General features: G+C 38.7%; 1 protein-coding gene across 1 annotated transcript; it reads right to left on the reverse strand.

Annotated features, from left to right (window-relative positions):
* Positions 1-5,316: 5,316 nt before the first annotated feature.
* On the reverse strand, positions 5,317-14,438 carry LOC129738996 (uncharacterized). Its single transcript, XM_055730349.1, has 6 exons — positions 14,090-14,438; positions 13,298-13,832; positions 7,077-8,483; positions 6,843-7,014; positions 6,174-6,779; positions 5,317-6,107 (listed from the first exon to the last, which is right to left on the reverse strand). Exons 1-6 carry the CDS (start codon positions 14,160-14,162, stop codon positions 5,457-5,459), a joined length of 3,444 nt encoding a protein of 1,147 aa, XP_055586324.1. The 5' UTR covers positions 14,163-14,438; the 3' UTR covers positions 5,317-5,456.
* Positions 14,439-16,486: the final 2,048 nt, after the last annotated feature.

The following is a 16,486-nucleotide window of genomic DNA, read 5'->3' on the forward strand; positions in this document are numbered from 1 at the left end:
CTTGGACGACTTCCTCTTGCTTGCAAATTGAAATCACAGTAAAACCCAGCTTATCCGAGCTTCCGCTTTATCCGAGCCATTATTTTCATACAAAATTCATGTATAGTAGTGTTTTATCGCCGAGGTTTTCGGCGAGTTGAAAGTTTAAATTCGCCGGAAAACGTGTACAAAATCCATGTTTTTCGCAAGCTTTGCGCCTAGATGATAGGCAACAAGAGCAGAAGGAAAGAGGTTTTCAATTTATTTCGTGTAATCCGAGGTTTCACTTATCCGGGGTGATCCTTCCCCCGACTACCTCGGATGAGTGCGAGTCGAACGTTCTGGCGCACGTTTGACATGATTGGTAACTGAATACTGAATGGGGTTAGTTACTATAGCGATTGATAACATCTTCCGTCAAACATTGTTACCATTTCACTCCAGCGTAGCGAAGTCCCTTCAACTTATGATTGTATCTAAATTGGGAACGGTTTCGATAAAATCGAGTTGATTTTTGGGGTACCATTGAAACGTCCCCAACTTGTTTTGGTCACATCTTTAATATTCTTTTCAGTTTTCCGAACCTCAGTCAAGGGTGATACGGTCAAAATTTGGTCAATATCAACTTGACGTATTTCTTGTGTGTGTGTAGAATGTGTGTGTGTAGAATGTTGCTTCTATTTTGATTTTGGAATTCACTCTTCAGTTGTCAAAATGCCGTCCAAGGAAGAAGAGCAGCGTATCAAAATTTTGCTCGCGCATCGCGAAAATCCGAGCTACTCGCACGCAAAGCTGGCAATATCGCTAAAAGTTGCCAAATCAACCGTTACAAATGTAATTAAAGTGTTTGGGGAACGTTCGTCGACATCCAGGAAGTCTGGATCGGAGGGAAATTGAAAACCGCAAGCCGCTGAGACGACAAAGAGAGTTGCCGGTAGTTTCAAGCGAAACCCTAACCTCTCTCTCCGAGATGCCGCAAATAAGCTGGGTGTATCGTCCACAACCGTGCATCGAGCCAAAAAACGAGCCGGACTATCGACTTACAAGAAGGTAGTAACTCCAAATCGCGATGATAAACAAAATACGACGGCCAAAGCGCGATCCCAGAGGCTGTACACGACGATGCTGACGAAGTTTGACTGCGTGGTAATGGACGACGAAACCTACGTCAAAGCCGACTACAAGCAACTTCCGGGACAGGAGTTTTATACGGCAAAAGGAAGGGGAAAGGTAGCAGATATTTTCAAGTACATGAAGCTGTCAAAGTTCGCGAAGAAATATCTGGTTTGGCAAGCCATCTTTACCTGTGGCTTGAAAAGCAGCATTCTCATAGCTTCCGGGACTGTCAACCAAGAAATTTACGTAAAAGAGTGTTTGAATAAACGTCTGCTGCCTTACCTGAAGAAACACGGTTGTTCCGTACTGTTTTGGCCGGATTTGGCATCTTGCCATTACGGTAAAAAGGCCATGAAGTGGTACGCCGCCAACAACGTGCAGGTGGTTCCCAAGGACAAGAACCCTCCCAACGCGCCAGAGCTCCGCCCAATTGAGAAATACTGGGCTATTGTCAAGCGGAACCTAAAGAAGACCAAAAAAACTGCTAAGGACGAGCAGCAGTTCAAGGCAAACTGGCTTTCTGCGGCAAAGAAGGTGGAGAAGATGGCTGTACAAAATCTGATGGCAGGGTTTAAACTAATAAAACTTGAAAAAGAAATTTAATTTGATTTTTTAAATAAACGATTTCACCGATTTACACGCGTTTTCCCTTGACCAAATTTTGACCGTATCACCCTTTAGTCGAGATATACTGTAAGAAAGTGAGCTTGGTGTCAAAAATTATGCTAAGGTCCTTGACGATGGAATTGCGGCTTTAGGTAGTCGATGACATTTTGTAATCGAAGTTCGAAGATTGACGTTTACGAGTGAAAGATATGACACTACATTTGGAAATATTAGGAGCCATACCATTCTGACGACATCACGTTAAAATTGAATCGTCGTTGTTTTGGTGAGCACAGCAGTCAACTAGTGCAGCTATGGTACGAAAAATTCAATAATAGCGCATAGATCGTTGATAAAAAGAACGAAGATCAAAGGTCCCAGATGACTTCCTTGTCGAACTCCAGAAGTGATTCGAAAAGGTATCGAGTTCACGCTGTTCAGCGTACGTAAGCATTCTGGACTACGAGATAAGAGTTGATCCATTTGCCAAAGCCAATCAGGTAGTCCTATTCGACGCATTTTTTCGATGACAAATTTGTGAGGTACTCTATCAATAGCCTTGCTGAAGTCTACAAAAACTGCATCGACTTGTTGACGTTTGTCCAGTCTAGTAATCAACTTCGAAGCGTACGTCATGAGATTGGTGGTTGTAGATCTACGTTTCATGAAACCATGTTGATTTTCAGAAATACAGTGATGCACCGATTGATAAAGCACGTCATAAACGAGGCTCTCGAATACCTTAGGTAAACAGCTTAGAATCGAAATCCCTCGGTAGTTTTCCACTCGATGCAAGTCGCCGGATTTGAGGATTGGAGTGATCGATGGAAAACCATGCGGTGGGAAAAGTACATTCCGTTAACGATTGGTTAAAAATAATCGAAATTGGTACTTATAACGGATCGACGCATTTCTTAACCAGAATTGGAGGAATGCCATCTGGTCCAGGTCCTTTGGTTTCGTCTAACGTAGACAGCTTCCGAAAAACGTCGTTCGAGGAGAAATTCAGCAGAGGAAGATTGAAGTCACGATTCGGCAAGCTATGAAGTATGATTCGCATAAAGGCGGTGAGTTAGCGTTATCTGTGAAACTTAAACTTGAACGGCGGTCACATAAGGTGTTATGAGATTCCTCGGTGTTGGTGTTATGGAAACGGATGCCAACTGGCCAAGTTTCCGTAGAAAGGGCCTTGTTTTTTAGATGAAGCAGTGTTTCAACCTTGTAGGACACGAAAGTAAGTGAATCGAGGTTTCTACCATAAGAAGCAGGATTAGTTATAGCTTTGGCAAAAGCTTCGCAGCTAGCATTTTTGAATTCATTTTTCACGTCAATCGTAACAATGGCGCAACGACAAACCTCTGACCTCTGACCTCTTCTTCTGATTTGCGCGTTTTGCGTGCTCTGTTACCATTCGGATTGCGCCCATTGTTTATCTCCCATTGCGAAAACCGAACTGTCTGTCCGACAGTCATCCTCTGGGCAGATAGTTAGTCTGTTGAAGATTATCCTCTCTAGTAGTTTACCAAGGGTATCCAACAGACAAATAAGTCTTTAAACGACGGCGTCTTAGGTCTTTTTAGGACGGCGGATGCCCTGCGGGATTTCCTGGTTTCGATACTAGCACCAACTTCACAGTTTTCCGAAGGTTGGGGAAAGATCCCTCGTCGAAACACTTTTGTAACACCACTCTGAAAGTATCTGAAATGATCTGTTCCGTCACCTTCAGCACTGAATTTGGAATTCCGTTACCAGCAAACATGAAATCGTATCAGAAATGATGACTTAAGTCGTTTCCAATGGTGCTGCGAATCACAATGCCAACTGCATTCTGTCGTCTGATGTCAGTTTGAATCGGATATGATAGAAAGTCCACCATGTTTGTAAATTTTGCAATGATTTTGCTCCCGCGCGGGTTTTAAGTGAGAAAATCATCATCATGTTCTCTCTGCACCAGCAGTGCATCCAGATAGCTAATAATCAGGGGGAAATTGACCAATGAGAAAACTCGAAAATATTGTCGCTGGCAACAATTTGAAGACTTTGAGAGCAAATCTTGCATTCTTCCGATAGGTACGAATAAGGTACCGTCAAACGGGGCATCATGCAACAGCGGGGTTCGATGCAACATTTATATAACACCACATCGAATCAATTTTTAATTTAACGTATTGTAATAAAGTTATCTTTTAATGATTACAAAATGATGGTGACATAATTTCTCACATCTTAGGCTAGTTTTTTTAAAGTTTTTTATTTTTATATAAAATTTGAAAAATTGAGCAATAAATGTACAAAGTTTAACATTTTTTGATGCCGAAAAAAACTTTACCCAGTATGACGGATCGGCTTGATAAAATAACCTACAAACTTTATACTGATTTCCTCAAGTTATACCAACATTTTTGGTATGAAAATATTTTTCGAACAATCACCCAAATTTTTTAAATAAATATTTTTAAAATTCAGTTAGGTGTCTGGGGTTGAATGCAACAAAATGCAAATCAAAGAAATACTTTGTAAATCCCGTTTCCATGTGTTGAAACATGAACGTTTTGCATCACGCGTTTGTAAACATTGAAATTTAATTCATTCAAACATTTATTTTTACGATTTCAGCTTTTAGAATTTTTCGTAGTATTAATTAACCCCTAAATGTATGCAGCATCCTTATTTTCAGAAAAAATATGAAAATTAGTTTTTAGAGACCCAAAAACTACTGCAATTGGTGTTTTCATGCGTAATGGTTTTCAGAGCATCGCAAATATATGAAAAACTATAAATTTTCGTACGTGTTCATAAGATTTTCCATTAAAAACAAAGTTTGTTGCAAGTTACCCCATTTTCTAAGGAGGGTGAAAATCGCATGTTTTTAGAAAATTAAAAATAACAGAAGAAACCAATATTTTTTCTAACTACGCCAACTTGATATCCGATCATCCTTAAAACTTTTGATTCATAAGGGGTAGGATTAATTGCGAACATAAGTTTTTTAGAAGCCATTGAAGTTGAAAATTGTTGCATGTTGCCCCAGTTGACGGTATCGAATAACTTCCAATTAGTATAGCTTTCGTCGCTTTCGAATGAAATTAAATTTATGTATGTATAATGCCTCCCCTTGGTAGGTACATGTTTTTGTTCAACTTTCATACGATCATTCTATAATGTACATGGAACGAATATCAAAACAGCATAAGAATATAACTACAAAAATGTTTGCCGGGAAGATTTCCGCGCGTGAGGTGAGGAACTTTGGAAATGAACTTCTGTCACTTCACTAGCATCGACTATCGGATTAAGGCGACTAGAGTACCGTGACGGAAAGATGACTCTTCTATCGTGACGCAGAATATAGGCCAAGGAATTCTCCACCGATACAAAAGGAAAGAATCTCATGCGTTGACTATCTCGATTTCTTGAACCTCAACCTAGACTCAGGCTTATGCCCCCAAACCTTCAACTTTGTCTTTGACATAAATAACCACCCGTTAAATTTCGGCCACCGTGAATAAGCAAATAGCTAACGCTGCAACATCACCGTGTAACTACATAGCCTAACACAGACCCTTTATTTAGTCCAACTCAATTCTTCTTCATCGAAAACAAAAACAAATCAAATAAAGTTCTAAGACGGTGTATTTGATTATCGAAATTTTTTATACCTAGTGTAGTCACCTTCTTAGGGTTTCTATCGATACATACAGGGTTCTATTCCACTCTGCAACACTAATGAGTATATTTTCAGTGTCTTACACGGTTCAATGGTACCACAGAACAAAAATTGACAGCACAGCCAGCGCTAAAATACTACGTTTTACCGAAGCTCCGCTCCTGCTGAAGAATCCCTTATTTTCCTTTTCATTCGGATCTCTCACCCCACAGGTTCGGTAAGACAAGGTATTCTTCCGTTTGGTATTCACATATCCCGGAATGTAGATACTGGGCTGATCCAACCGGCCAACGGCCAGCAGCCGGGAAAAGTCCTGCTCGATTTGATGAGCACTCGGTCCCTTGAAGTGCACCACCATCTGGATGCACGCCCCATTGTGGAGAGTTTTGATACTACGTGAATCGATTGCCAACATCCACTCGGGCAGTCCCATCACCATGCGGATGTCTTCCAAAAACTGGGCTACCACAAAGCGCGGTGGTTTCTTCAGGTTGATGTACTTCACAATGTCATGATCGGGTTCGATGTTCGCACAGGCAAACCTACTACCCGAGAACTCCGGCCCAAAGATGACGATCGATCGACCCAACGCACTAACGGGACCCTCCAGTGGGAAGTTACTGTCGGTGAAAACCATCCGGCGATCTCCCACGCTGATGGGTCCCAATCGAGCCGACAGGTCACCAACGTAACAGCGCAAAGGGTTATCAGGACCACATTCCTGCCGATAAAGCTCTTGCTGAAATAATGATTTTTAGGGTTAGTTAGGTTCTCAATGCATAACCATGTCCAGAAAAAAACTCACATTCAAAGGGTCTGCTAGTTGCGTGTAGTACGGATTCCAAACATAGCCTGCGGCTACACATCGGGTTTCAACCTGCTTAACAGCTGCATCAACACCGACAGGATTAACCCAAATGTTCCAGTTGTGATTGGAAGTCATATTACGGTCGTGTTTACCAGGATATCTCAGCTTCACTTCTATCGTAGTGTCACTCTGGCTACCATCGTTCCCTATGAGTTGAGTCATTCGAATATACCCATAAGCCCATCCTCCCGGATGATGAAACGATGCGATCGCTCGAATCTCCCTGGCTTCGCTTGGGCTATAACCTCGTTCGAGCGTACTGCAGGCCCAACGGCGACCCTTTTCTTTCTTGTGAACGACAATACTGCGGCCGATAATGCTCTCATATCCGTACAAAGGTAATCGAGAATCGTTGTACGACTGTTCAAACATGGTCACCCCATCCAAGGTTCCAAATTTGCCACTCAAATCACCCAACTCGTACTGATCGCTGCTACCCTTGGCCGGAGCCGGGGACCTTTTGGGATCGACTCCACGAGGGTTCCAATGCCCGTACACCGTAGAATCTTCACACGGGAATTCCAGGTCACCTTCTACCGGAGCCTATTGAAGAGGAACAAAAATTATCATATTGTTCTAATTTCAGTTAGAAAACGAGAAACTTACCACATGTACATGGTAGCCGCTGTTAACGGAAAGACCCTTGAAATCAACCTCTACATTCGTATGGTCATATTCGGACTGTTGAATCATTTCCAGCTTGCCCTTGATTGTCAGAGGATCACCGTTGGAATACCAATCCCGGGCCACAACCTTCCTCCGGTGGTAGCCACCGATACTGGAAGACACAGAAACAGTTAAAGCATTGCGCACCACTCTTTTTCCTTACAAACAACTTACATCGAACAGGCCAACCGTTCTCCCCTCGCCTTTGGACCATGATCGTGATAGATGACAACCGAGCGTCCCACGACGCTAGCCAACCCACTGAGTGGTAAGTTTTGATCCACGAACATTTTCCGACTAATTCGTTGTGAGTCAACCTTTGCCCCGGCGATGTCCAACGTTCCCAGCCGATTGGAAAGATCTCCCATGCGGCAGAGTTCCGGCGAATAGGAGGTACACGTCTCTTCCCAGTTCATATTTCCCAACGACACCTTCTGGGGGTTGTAAACTTGACCGCTGCTGACACATCGATTCTGCCAGTCGTAAAAGTCTTTCCCCGGTGGGGAGTCCGTAATGGCCCAGCGATGTTCCGCAGTGTTGTTCACGGTCGACCCATCGGCATGGATCAGGTACTCAAAGACGACGACCGTATCGCTCCAGAATTCGTCTTTTATCTGGCGGAAAACGATTCGACCCACTATGGGATACCGGAACAAAACCTGTGCCGTAACGATTGGGATCTGATAGGGACGACTAATTTCGTACAGAGTAACTGCACCACAAGCCCAGGGAGCTTCCGTAATCTGGTTCGGGTTAGTTCGGTTGTAACGTTGAACTCCGAATCCCCGGAAGATGATACTATTTTTACCCTGAAGCGGCAGGAATGCGTCCCAGTAAAATCCACTCAGTTCCGCACTCGTTCCCGGCAGAAACATGTTATGTGTTTCTTTTTTGTTACGATTGGTAAGTTTTCCGCTCAAATCCCCAACCGGATACTGATCTTGGGTACCGAAACCAGGCGGTGGGATTTCCTTCTGTTCGATGTTGGTTGGATTGAAAGTTGAACCGGATGATAAACAGTAACTGTCCAGATTGGCTGAGAAAGCTCGCAGCGGAAGGCTGTTGATCTTATAACTAGCAACATCTTTGGCGTAGTCTATGTTATCCTGAGGATCGTTGGTGATAGAAGAAAACGAGGCATTGATCCAGGTTGGCTCGAAACGGGACCGCTGCAAGAAACGCATCTCTCCGCGTATTCCTCCGCCGTTCACGATGGCTCTGGCCGACTTTGGCTTCAGGTGCCGGATTTTGGCGCACGCTAAAAATGTATCCGGATGCACCGGATCGAAGATCACGACGTACAGTTTGCGGGACGGCCCGTACAGATCACTGGGCAGCAGCACCAGGTCTTTGTCGTTGAACAGCTGCGGGGATCTTTGCTTTTTAGAATTGGTAGTTATTTTGAGACTACCGATACGAGCATCGATGTCTCCGATCGCTTTGCCAGAACCTCGAACCTGAGGATCGAATACCAGCTGCAGTTTGTTACAGTTAGCTTCGGCATTGTCGGCGTCATTTTCGAATATATCGGTCACATAGATCTTCCAGGCATGTTCGGTGAATTCTGGACTGTTCAGCTTCCTGAAAAAATAAAACAGAAGAAGATCGATGTTATTCGTTGTGTCGAAAGATTCTAGGAGTCTATGTTTTATTGTGGTTTTATTATGGCATTTTGTGCAGTTCGGTTCAAGACTGTTTTATTATAGTCATGAAACATTCTTATATTTTTTTTTTAAACTAAGGAGCTTACTCCAAGCTTTTTTTGCATATTTTATAAAGGCAAGCCACCAATCGCTTCGAAATAAGGTGAAAGTTTTCGATTAAGATGTCAAAACAGGATACGCTCAGGTTAGATTGCACATTTTTGTTTTAAAGTAACATAATAATAATCCTTGAAATACTTCAAATCACTGGAAGTTGCTTGAATATCTCTATAATAAGAGTAGGGGAGAATGAGGATACTTGATCCCTGGGGATACTTGATTCCTTAGCTATGGAAACTGGAATGTCTTACAAAGATCAAATGTTCTAGAAAAATGTGCCAAAATGAGCAAAATAACAATGCTTGTAGTTTAAAATTTTTTAACAAAATAATTGTTTGAGTAATTGAACTTTATTTGTAAAATTTCACAAAATGTTACTTGAAGATCTTTTTTCATCACTTTAAAATGTTTCTTACATGGGAAAATTATGATAAAAATATTTGTTCCAGTGTATCAATCGTTCGAGCGTAAAATGAACTTCAAAATGCCATATTTTCAAAGCAATGGAAAACTCTCAACTTTTTTCAGAAAAAGTTTTCTAAAATGTTGATTATGGGTACAATTGATCCCCTAGAGTTGGGTACAATTGATCCCCCTTCCAAACGGCATATTCTTCTTCTGAATTGATCGCTATGATTGCTGATTACGAAATTACTAATATTTATCCAAAAACTAATATTTATCAACCATTTGTCTGAAGAAAAGAGCAAAAATAATTGATTTTCTCTTAGTTATAAAAAATAGCGCCTTTAAGTATGCAATGTTAATAGCGTTGAGACAAAGTTATAGAATTTTCTTCTTATGTCTGCTATAAATTTTGAAATGAGAACAAACATGAACAAAAAAGCTAATTAACATTCTTTCTTGGGGCTTTGTTTGATTTTCATACAAGGATTAGGGGTTCCTGAACAAAAAATCAAGTCTCCTTCAATAGGGGATCAAGTCTCCCCTAACTTCAGAAAAATCGCAATTTTTTTACTCTCACGAAAATGCTTCTAGTTCATCAACGGGTTCAAGTATCGTTCTAATTTTTGGAGCATAGAAACTTGAAGTTACAAGCTGTCAGAAAATGTTAAAGACAGTGATTTGCTAAATTTTTCCAAAAAGATATGCTGAAAATAAGAAAAGGGGATCAAGTATCCCCACTCTCCCCTAATGAGTGAAAAGGCCCAAATAGAAGAAGAAAAATGTGTTGCTTGACGTAATCATTAATCCAAGATGGACTTCCGCTTTTCTTCTCAATCTCATGAAACTTCCACAATGGGTGAATCTTTCTTTCCACACAAATTTAAGCATTCAATCTGTTATTTTTAAAAGGGTGAAAAGCAACATCATAGTCAGAAATGTAATATTGGGTTTATTTACTTATTTAAAATACAGCTTTCCTAACTTTTCCTTCGAGGTTTTTCGATCCAAAATCAACAAATGGTTTTACGTCGACAAAGGCAAATAAAAACGAAAGACTGGTAGGAAGACTACTGATGAGCACATGACGATTATTTTTTTAAATTTCTGTCAAAGGTAAAGTTGTATAATGAATTAACTCAGCAGATTTGTTCATTTTATTATTTTTTTTAAATTGTACAAGAACGCTAATTTCGATGAAAAGCAAAAAAAAATGAAATCTTTAACAAATGAAATAGCTTTGCGTATACAAGCATTTATGACTTTCCTCATTTTGATAATAGATATGGTTGAGCGATTTCAGATTTCATATCGACATGACTGCTGGAAAATAACTGTATTCATGACAAAACCCATAATATTTAAAAAAAAATTATCTAAAAAATCTGAGGAATTTTTTTGTGATGTTAAACCAAACGTTGAAAATTTAGTGTTTCCACTTGGAAAAAAAACAATTCATATTGAAAACGTCAAGAAATATTGTTGAACTAGCTTAACAAATCCTATCCCAGATGCACTAAAATTTAATTTATAAAATCTTTTTTGAAATGCTTTTAAAAAATTTAACAATAAAAAAATGTTAACTCTAGCCTAGGTTCCTGGATAATAATCGCTTTGGAATCTATGAAATTATTGTTATTCCCAGGATTCCAGTCAAATTCATCAACATCTTATGTGAAAAATATTTTCTCACCATTTGTAGAAAAATATCAGGACTTCGAGGCTTTCAAGGGTGGAAAGACCTTTTGGAAATACGTACAAAAAATTTGAACAACGGTTCAACGTCCAGCGCTGAAAAGACGGTTTCAAAAATAAAAAATATATTTCTCTCGTTTTTTAAGATATTGCTGTGATATACACGGTTTGAATATAACAACGATGTTAAATTTCTTTCCAAATAAGTTTCAAATAAATAACCCATAAATTCGTTTGATTTAAAAACAAAATTGCTAACAATTGTTATAACGATTCAACTTTTTTTTACTTATTAAATCTTTTGGTTATTATTTGAACAGTTCGGCAAATAATTACGTATGTTATTTAAGTGCGGCCCGCCGAAAAAATTTTGAATTTAAATTGGCTCGTTGGTTTGAAAGGTTGCTCACCCCTGGCTTAAGATAATGATTTTCAATCAAGTCCAGGTTGATCTAAAATTCAGTCGATTTACAAACTAAATTCTGCAATTTAACATGGTAAAAATATAAAAAAATTGGCTAGCAAAAAATTGTTGGAATTCACTTATTGGAACCTATATTAAGTTTAAAGTTTAAGACCAGTGAATACTGCTTAACTTTGAACAGTAAATATCGAAATTCCGTTTTCTCAAGTTTCATAAAAAAAAGTTTGAAATACAGTCCCGTTCGTTTTTGGCAATATTCGATTTTGGCAACATTCGATTCTTGCACATGTGCCAAAATTGAACGGTTTTTTGGAACGACATTACTAGGGGAGAGGCGGGTTATATGCGCATATTAAGGAAAACACTCATTTTCTCGCATATTCCGATAGATAGGACCCTGAAAACTATATGCACATGAGCGGACATCTGTTTTCTATACGTAAGAGCAATTTTTCTGTTAAAATCTCTTACAGTTTTTGTGAAAATAATTTTATAATAAAAGAAGTCAAAATAGCCGATTTCCGAAACCGGCGGGCTAAATGCGCATATTTATGTTTTAAGCTATATTTCATTTACACTCGCAATATTTTGAAATTATTTAATTGAAAATGGTAGAAACGGATGTTAAGCATACGTCAAGGCTGAAATTTTGGTGAAATTTTTTACATCACTAGTTCTTTTGCATGAAACATAGTTAAGTATGCCATATGGCCATATTTCATGGTAATATTTTGTTCATATTGTATTTTTATCGGATCAGTATGAAGTTCTTCTTTTTTCGCTGTAAGATCGTGATTTGAGCGTAGATTCAATGTTTAAATGATAGGATGTAAAAAATTTATAAGAATAATCTATTTTTCTTGATATAGGCATTTAACCTGCCTTGATATGGGCATTCAGAACCTGTCTCGTATTCCAATATCTTATCATCTACAACTTTGCCAAAAGCTTCATTTTGTTGAATTTCCGATTTCCAGATGAATAAGAAAGTAAAACCATTAAAATTTTTGTTCACAGAATCTGTACGCACGATAATTAAAATTCAATATATTATATCAAAACTGACAAAAATCTTGTTTGAATTTTTAAATTTTTTCGACTTTATATAACAATTTAATTTTTTCATGCCTTGTGTTAAAAGCGTACTACCCACAAACTGCACTGATAAGATATGATGAATCTCTAGCCATATCGTCAATCGGCTGTATGCGCATATTACCTAACATGCGCATTTAGGAACACTTCCCCCTATATAGTTTTCGCTATAACAGGACCAACATTGTTCAGACAAACACCATAAATTCGTTTTTATTCCTGTGAATGTTGATAGAATATAGCAACAATAACAAAAAAATTCAAAAAAAAAGCACTCAAAAATGCCGAATAACATAGAATTTGAAAAAACTTAAAAACAAATACAAACAAAAGAACTGAAATGACAAAAAATATCTAGAAAAAAATGTAAAATGACAAAAAAAAAAACAAACATTTCTAACACATGATAAAAAATCCCAAAAAAGACTAAAACTTATCAAAAATGAGTGAATAATAATAACAATGGTTTATTTCTATTAGATAATAGATAAGACAAAAGTTGATGGAAAAAACCGTTCGATTTTGGCAAGGTTTTATTTTGGCAACACTAAATTCTCGAGCGTGTGCCAAAAACGAAAGGGGCCTGTATATGATATCAAGAAATTATACAATTATACTTTTTATGCCATTTCACCTCATTCGGACAAATAATTGTGTTTATAGAAATGGTTTTAATAAATTCTTATATAATTTTTAATACCAAATTTAGATAGCCGTTTCGTTTCTCAGACAAATCGATTGTTTTCAAATCTAAGTATTTGATCTAGGAATTGGAGTTTTGTCTTGCAATGCCAGCAACGAATTCAATCAGCATGAGGACTATTTTAAATCTTTGGCGTTGAGCTCAAAAATTTAGCAAAAGGAGGCAGTGAGTGAAAAAAGTTTGAGAACCACTGCTTATAACGATCTCATAAAACGATAATCACTATCCGATCAATACAAAACTGTCACGTTATGTAATCTGAACATGACATTGTCTTGAATACTCCGAAGTAAAATCAGCTACAACTCACCTGGATTGTTCCCGCAGATGCACTAAATTGGAGTAGATCAAAGTATCGGAATGGTGACTTTCCTTGGCGGCCAGCCACCGGAAATAGATCGACCCCGCCACCGGACTGCTGAACTTGGCTTCGGCGATATGATCCTGGGAACCATCTCGGGTTGTTACTGTGGCACAGATTCGGAAGTCACTGTTTGGATCGTATAGAACCAGCGATTTGCCCCACAGACCTTTCTCCCCGGTCAGTGGAATATCGCTCAGCCAGGTGCTGCTCTCATTGCCCGGCAGCGTCAAGAATCCCAGGTCATCGTCAAACGACCACAGCTGCTCCCCCAAAGCCTTCAAATCACATCGATCCCGTGGATCTACCACCGTATAATCGACCGGGAACTGATAGATGGCCCAGCTCCAAGTCTGGTCCGGATACTGAAGGGTTGTTTCGAGCTCCGACGAGATGTGGACTTGAGCGTTCGAGTACTGCCGGAATGAAATCTCTCCATGAAGGCCATTCTGCGAGATGTAGGCGACCAAATTTACTGCGGCAACTGCAATTGATTGATGTTATATAATCGTAACATTGTGTGGAAGCAAAAAAAAACCTCACGATCGTTAATTTCTCTTCTGAGAAAAGTAAGACTGAAATCGTGAGGCTTCAGTTATCGAAATTAATTCCAATGATTAGACACTTTTGGCTTTTTATGTTTTAAGTTGAAATCTATTTTGCTTTCACCTTCTTCAAAGCCGAAGAACTTGACGTGGCGTCCAACAGTAATAAAACAAAACGCACCGAACATTCACTTACCTTGAACCCAAAACAGCCCGACCAGTACCGAGAACGCAAGTGTTCGCATCAAGCTTATTCCGATTGTAAACATTTTAGTTCCATAGAACAAAAACAATTCATGGAATAAAGCTCAAAACATCACTCAGATGGAACCCAATTCTAAGAACCAATCGTTGGTTACACAATTTGACAATTAGTAACAGCCTCAGATCACAGCCATTTCGAATGGTACCACAAACTTTCGCCGATCGCGTAAAAGTTGTTACGATTTTTATGAGTCACTTGTAGATCGGAACCCGGAGCAAAAGAAGAAATACGAAGGCCTCAGTCCGCTACGTCCGACAGCTCAGTCGCGAGTGAAGAGAAGGCTCAAGAAAATTTACTCCAAGAGATCGTTATAGCAGAAGACCGCGTGCCTGTACCTAAACATGTAGGTATATGACTACATCAAACAACTTAACCGGTTCGGTTTAGGCCCATGCGGTCTCTCAAAGTTACCGGTAGCAAGTGAAATGAGTCTTTCTGGCTGCCCCATTCGCAGGTGAGATGGCGATCATGATCTTGAATAACTCTTAAAGAGCTGGCAATGCATTGGTTGAAGGTTCTCGTAAATAAAAATCACAACTACAATAAGAAATTAAATTAACCATATTGAATATGGTTTAACTATTTTTTTTTTCAAATTGATACATTTTTTTCTATAATTTTAATGGTCTGATATTTCGAAATGTATCAATAATAGATCTCAAATTCTACTGAGATCATAGAAACAACTGTTTTTTATTCGAATTGTGTTTGCCCTAGAATTTATGCAGTCCTTTGATTCCTAGAGCATGATTGATAGAAAAGATAAAATAATAGATTAGAACAAATCAGGGAAATCTGGTTTTTTTTTCGAGCTCTTCATTTCAAGCTTGTGAAAAAAAATCCAAAAATCATTTAAAATCAAGTGTTAACCATGAGTTCGCGACGGAAGGCCCCAGTTGTAGTCATTACACACCAAAAATGGAACGAACGATCAGGGAGAAAAAGGGTCCCTCCGGATTTTAGGAAACGCAGTGCAACCATTATGCCATTGGCCAGAAGGAGCCGCAAGTGGACCGTAGAGGATAACGAGCAAAAGTTCAAGCATTGAAAAGTACCCAAGCTAAGTATTTATTTTTTAAGGTTTTCAAAATTTACTTTTTAATTTTCCTTGTTTTCTGTGTTTTGTGTTTTTTCCCTACATTTTCTTTTAAGTTTTAGCTTCCACAGCTTTTTAAACGTTACAAAAAGAAAGTTTTGAAAAATTTCGACCTCTATACTTTTGTTTCAACAAATTCTGCATTTGTAGCTTTAATCGATAAGTTCTCGGAAGTACTATAAAGTTCCGTAGTCGTCAATTTAACCATAAAGTAATTAACTGATTTCACCATATTTCACCATATGCCAGATTAAACTGAACGTATTTTTTATGTTTGATGCAGTTATATTATTTTTCATTTTTAAATTTCTATCTATATATATAAAAATGAATGTTTGTCTGTCTGTCTGTTCCCTATAGACTCGGAAACTACTGAACCGATCATCGTCAAAACTGGCATCTGAAGGTTTTTGAGGCCGGGGATGGTTTCTGTAATAGTCAAAACTCTATCCGACTTAAGGAAGGAGAGGCTTCCATACAAAATTTGTAGTTTTTCGGAACAAATTAAAGTCATGACATCCATTTTCTTGATATTTTTTTTTCCTTTGGGCGGTTTGTTTTCCGTCTCTATGGTCGAGGCGTCGCAAAAGGAAAGTACCCCAGGCCTATCATACTGATCAGTAGGAATATTTTGGCGCGTATTTCTCAACCTGGGGTTTGTTTTTCGTTTCCATGGGCGAGCAAACGTCGACGCAAGAGGATAGTAACCAAAGCACACTGTTCATTGATTGCTGGAAAATTTAACAATAAGGCGCCTGTTTCTCAAACACGTGGGGCGATATGCAACCTAGATGGGTTTTTTTCTTGCTTATTTGATTTGTACACAGCACGTGGTAATAAATGACGCCTATATGTGATACGGATTGGTATTTTATCAATCGAATCAAAACCAATTGAAAGATTTGCAAAAATACTTCCCTATTTAGTTCGTGTTAATGTAGGTAGCATTCGACTTTTCATTCAAGGAACATTAGAACATGTTTAAACGTTCAACTTTTTCTGTTAAAAAAAATTAAAAATTATGTTTTCTTCTAGAAATTGTTACTTCGGCCCAAATACACAACTGAAACGAATTCAGAAATGAAAATGGGTATCATCGTACTTTTTGCTTACATACCAATTCAAGTACATACATACTTAACATGAAAAGTGTTTTTGTGTTACATGGCTGCATAAAAGAGACTTTTGATCCGCTTCGTTTTTGAAAACTTTAGAACTGATATTAAACTGGA

Source organism: Uranotaenia lowii, chromosome 1 (assembly GCF_029784155.1).
Source record: "Uranotaenia lowii strain MFRU-FL chromosome 1, ASM2978415v1, whole genome shotgun sequence".
Taxonomy (NCBI): Eukaryota; Metazoa; Arthropoda; class Insecta; order Diptera; family Culicidae; genus Uranotaenia; species Uranotaenia lowii.

Coding starts and splice junctions, on each gene's coding strand:
- LOC129738996 (XM_055730349.1), bottom strand. CDS start 14,162: ATGTTTACAATCGGAATAAGCTTGATGCGAACACTTGCGTTCTCGGTA. Junction 7,015..7,076: donor GAACGGTTGGCCTGTTCGAT/GTAAGTTGTTTG, acceptor TGTGTCTTCCAG/TATCGGTGGCTACCACCGGA. Junction 6,780..6,842: donor GCGGCTACCATGTACATGTG/GTAAGTTTCTCG, acceptor CCTCTTCAATAG/GCTCCGGTAGAAGGTGACCT.